Source organism: Geospiza fortis, unplaced genomic scaffold (genome assembly GCF_000277835.1).
Source record: "Geospiza fortis unplaced genomic scaffold, GeoFor_1.0 scaffold346, whole genome shotgun sequence".
NCBI lineage: Eukaryota > Metazoa > Chordata > Aves > Passeriformes > Thraupidae > Geospiza > Geospiza fortis.
In genome coordinates this window covers 3,387,395-3,391,592 of record NW_005054361.1, presented here as the reverse complement: position 1 = coordinate 3,391,592, position 4,198 = coordinate 3,387,395, and the positions used below count along the sequence as shown (strand labels likewise).

The following is a 4,198-nucleotide window of genomic DNA, read 5'->3' as shown; positions in this document are numbered from 1 at the left end:
ATGCCCACTAAAACAAAACCAGGTCTTGCATTTAAGACGCATGAACTCCAAATTCTTTTAATGTCTCTTTCTCTTGAATTGCTTGTCCTCTTTTCTTTTCCTCACTTCATTTCTCTGCATCTTAGTTCTCATCCGGAACATGTTTGCTGTCCATGGCCAAAAGAAAACCACTAATAAGCCTGAGAAGGGCTAAAAGGAGCAGCTAGAAAATTTGAACAGGAAGAGCATTTTGAAATATCCAGTTCAGTATTTGGATGGAAGCAGAAGGATAAGGGAGAATAACAACCTGTGGATTTTAGACAGCAATGATCACCCCAGCAAGACTCTTAACTGTACTGGGTTTAGAGGCCATTTTCCTGTTATTGTCTTTTACAAAATGTGTGAATTGTGGCAGGAGGTTTTAAACTGCAGATCTCGCTTGCAAATACAAGACACAGAGCAACATCTGCTACATATATCTGGCCTCTGATTACCAAGGATTAATGACTGTTGGTAGAACATACCAGTATCTTACATTGTAGCCTCCAGCTGCATTTGTTCTCAGAAAAGGAGGTTTCTTTCTACCACAATAGTCATCAGCTGCTTCCCTGCCCTTGACTTGCAGCAGGCAATAGGTCTGGTCAAAGAGTTGGCTCTAAACTGAGGGAATTTTTGATCACAGAGGTTCACAGCTTGCTTTTTCATATCCTGTCCTTCTTAGCAGCACAACCTATGATGCTGAGGTAGCTGAAGATTTTAAATTAGTCTAGTTCTCAGAAATGCAAGTGAAGTCCAAGTCCTGAATGTCCATCTACTTTTCAGGAAATTATTGTATGGCACTTTCCAAGATTTCTAAAGTCAAGCTCAATGGTTTGGAGTCTGTCAGGTCCCCAGATCCTGGCTGCCCTCTTTAATAAAACTACTTTGAATAATACTCAGGTGATGCAATAAAAAATGCATCAATAAAAAAATGCATTTTGCACACAGCGAAACTATGTCAGTCTGTCCTACTGTGAGCATTACCTGCACATTCTGGGTTGTCTTCATTGAAATTGATTGCAAAGTCATGAGAGACCTGCAGATAAATGGAAAGAAAAGAAGACTGTTGTCAGAAAAATTATTCCAAGAAGACTTGTGGTTAAACACTCTTGACATTTTTTTCTGTGCTAAACTGGAGACCTTTCAAGCTTTCAGCCATTAAGTGTGAAATACAGTCCCAGCTGGAGCTCCCTGCAGAACCAAAGCAGCAAAACTGGAATCAAACTTGTCCATAACAACAGCAACAAAATAAAACAAAGCAAAACAAGGCACGTAGAAAACCCACCCAAATACATTTAAAAAATCATATAAACATGGTGTCAGGATTGGGCTATCAATGCTGGGCACAGAAGAGGAATCTATTGCTGAGGCCATTTAAATGCCAGCTCTCCCTAGCTCAGCATCTCAGACTGCAGGAGAGAGAACGCAGGTTGTGATACAGCAGTGACTGCAGAAACTCAGCTCACTTATGCATCCTGACCTCACTGTGTGAACATCATCTAAGGCCAAGGAGCACTGGGAAAGTAATTCTACAGAGAAATCAAGGATCCACTGTGCAATAGTAGCGTAAAAAGTGTGAGGAGTCTAAGTTGGTTAAAATGTTAGATTAGTCTGGAGCATAATAAATTTAAAAAAAAATCCTGAAGACTCTGGTTTTCCTTGCATGTGGTGAATATTCCAATCTCTCTCTCTCTCTCTCTCTCTCTGTCTCTCAATCTATCATTAAATCCTACAGAGCTGTTTTTTAAAAGAACTGACTGTGAATACAACAAATTAGCTGATTTTCTAACAAAACAAAGTATTTTGTCTTTGGTGCCCTGGGAAAATAATACAAGACTTCTGTATGCTTAAATAATGCTAGGCACTGTAAGTCTCCCATTCCAGAATTCCTCTTTAAGTTTGATTCTTACCTGCATTTTTCTTTTTCAGATTCCTTTTTATCTCTTTCTTTGATCACTAAAGAGTCTGGATTCCTTTTAATCTCTTTGGGTCTGAAGCCAAGACTCTTAATTCTGTTTGTCTTAATTTTTCTTGAATGAAAAAGCTCAGATTTTGTCTGACAATGCATAATGTGTGAATATACATATATCTTTATATACATATATTTTTATACATATGTATATGTATATTATATATGACTTGCAAAAAGTGGCTGAGAGTTTAGCAGGTAATTTGCATAATTTAAAGTTGAATTTAGGTGTATCATCCCAGATTTTAGAAGGCATTTATATAACTGCAATTATACACATTTAATGCTTTATAGATCTCTGTAGGATCTTCAAAAATGCCAACAGTCCAAATGATATGGAAAGAAACTTCCTGTACAATGGAGCCAGGATTATTTGAAGGAAGAGATTTATTTTTTGGATATTGCTGTTTCATTTGCTAGTTTAGATGTCTCCACAGCAGGGTATGGAAATTGGTCCATGACTAAGGGTCCCATAGATCAAATTTGTGATTGCAGAGAAGCTTCTGTGAAAGTGAAGTGGTGTAAGTTGGTTAATTACTGTCAAAGAGAGCTCTCCATAGAGAAATGGAATTTCCCCATCATATGCTAGTCTTGCTTACCACTGTGATGCCTGCCATTATTAAGAGGTTAAATAAAGGAGTACTTCTATCATGATGAGAAATGACTGAAGCAAAACCTCACTGAGAAGTCTGCAGTTGCCTCAGCCCAGCCAGGCATTCAACATGCCTACGCCAAGCATCAGTCTTAGAGAGGGTTTTACATGGACCATTCAGTCTATCCTACTTGGCCATGGAAGATAACGCAGGAAGTCACTGTTTCTGTTCCTCGCTGAGCAGCACAGAAGATCAGGGCTGCCAGATACACTTCAGAGGTGCTCCAGAGCCCTTCTGCCTGGCTGCTCTGGATGCCTCTGTGCACTTTGCCCAGCTGCTATCTGCCAGTCTTATGACCAGCTGCAGGCTAAAGGTAATTGCATCTGTCAAAAACTGTTATGGGAGTTTTCTCATTGTTATTTTTTGTGGTTGTTCATTAGCCTTTATCTTTCCTTTAGGGTTTCTGTATTTTGCATTAACTGTGTTAGAAAAGCAAGAAAGATGGCAATGCATGTTTATGTATTGCAGACCGATTCTTCCAACACTGTGCCTCTTCAGTGATTTTATTTCTTTATTCCAAATGCATTTGAAATTATACCTAAAGGAAAATACAAATCTTTCCAAAAGCTATGAATACAGTATTTCAATCCCACATGCAAGCATGGCTTAGTTGCTTTTGTTGCCATATCTCTTTCAGAATCACATAATGCAAAAAATTTATCTGGTTCAGAGCTAGCACCCACCCAGGCTATTATTTAATAGACAACAGTTCAGGCCAATAAGGAAAGCCCAAGTCTAGTCAGTGTGCACAATGATCCAAAAAATAATACTGTTTGAGCATCAGCTGCTATCCTGCTAAAGCAAATGGCCCTCATACACTGTCATCCCGATCCACAGAGCAGTGTTAAAATGAACCCTGCAGGCAGCACAAGAAACACAATGAATGTGCAGAAGCATTGGCTTGTTTCCTATGCTCTTTGAGTAATATATCACAATTTAAACAAGATTTAAGTACAATGTGAAAGAGAGAAATTCTTTGAGCAGCTCAGTGATGGTCCACAAACAGGAAATCATCACTCAAGGCAAGACAACAGCAGATATGTTTTAAGCAGAGCTTCTCCAAATGCTCAGATCTCATCCCCCACTCTGTTAAGCAAAGCCAAGCGTGCTTCAACCTGCCCCTTTGCTGTCTTCCCTGTGGTGGCCAGAACTCAAGAGTGTCCTAACCAGCAGAGACTTCAGACTTATACCACGTACTGAAGGCCTTACTAAACTTGGGCTGCTACCTGATAGGACTCCATGTAAAGCTCATCCATGTCAAAAGGTGGTTTGGATCAGACATTCAATGCTTTTGCTTTCTAAACGGTGCAAAGTGATGAGTTTCCCTTCTTTTCTTCTTTCTTCTTTTTTTTTTTTTTTCCTTTTTTTTCCCTTTTTCTAATTAAATATGCAAGGGCTTTGTGACTGAAGGGCAAACCATGCTGATGACAGAGAACCAAAAGCTGGTATACTTAATGGCATTTTTCTGATAATGAATGACACTCCCAGAACTGATACATTAATGGCAAAAAGGAGGCAAACGTTTGAACACCTAAGATGCTGAAGACTGAGAAATTCT

At 39.2% G+C, this 4,198-nt stretch overlaps 1 protein-coding gene across 1 annotated transcript in view; it reads right to left on the bottom strand.

Annotated features, from left to right (window-relative positions):
* Positions 1-4,198, bottom strand: part of CPNE4 (copine 4) — a 189,020-nt gene that overhangs the window by 12,569 nt on the left and 172,253 nt on the right. The window contains exon 14 of the mRNA XM_005423951.2: positions 1,003-1,054. Coding sequence (XP_005424008.1) covers positions 1,003-1,054 — 52 coding nt within the window. The remainder of the gene's footprint in view (positions 1-1,002; positions 1,055-4,198) is intronic.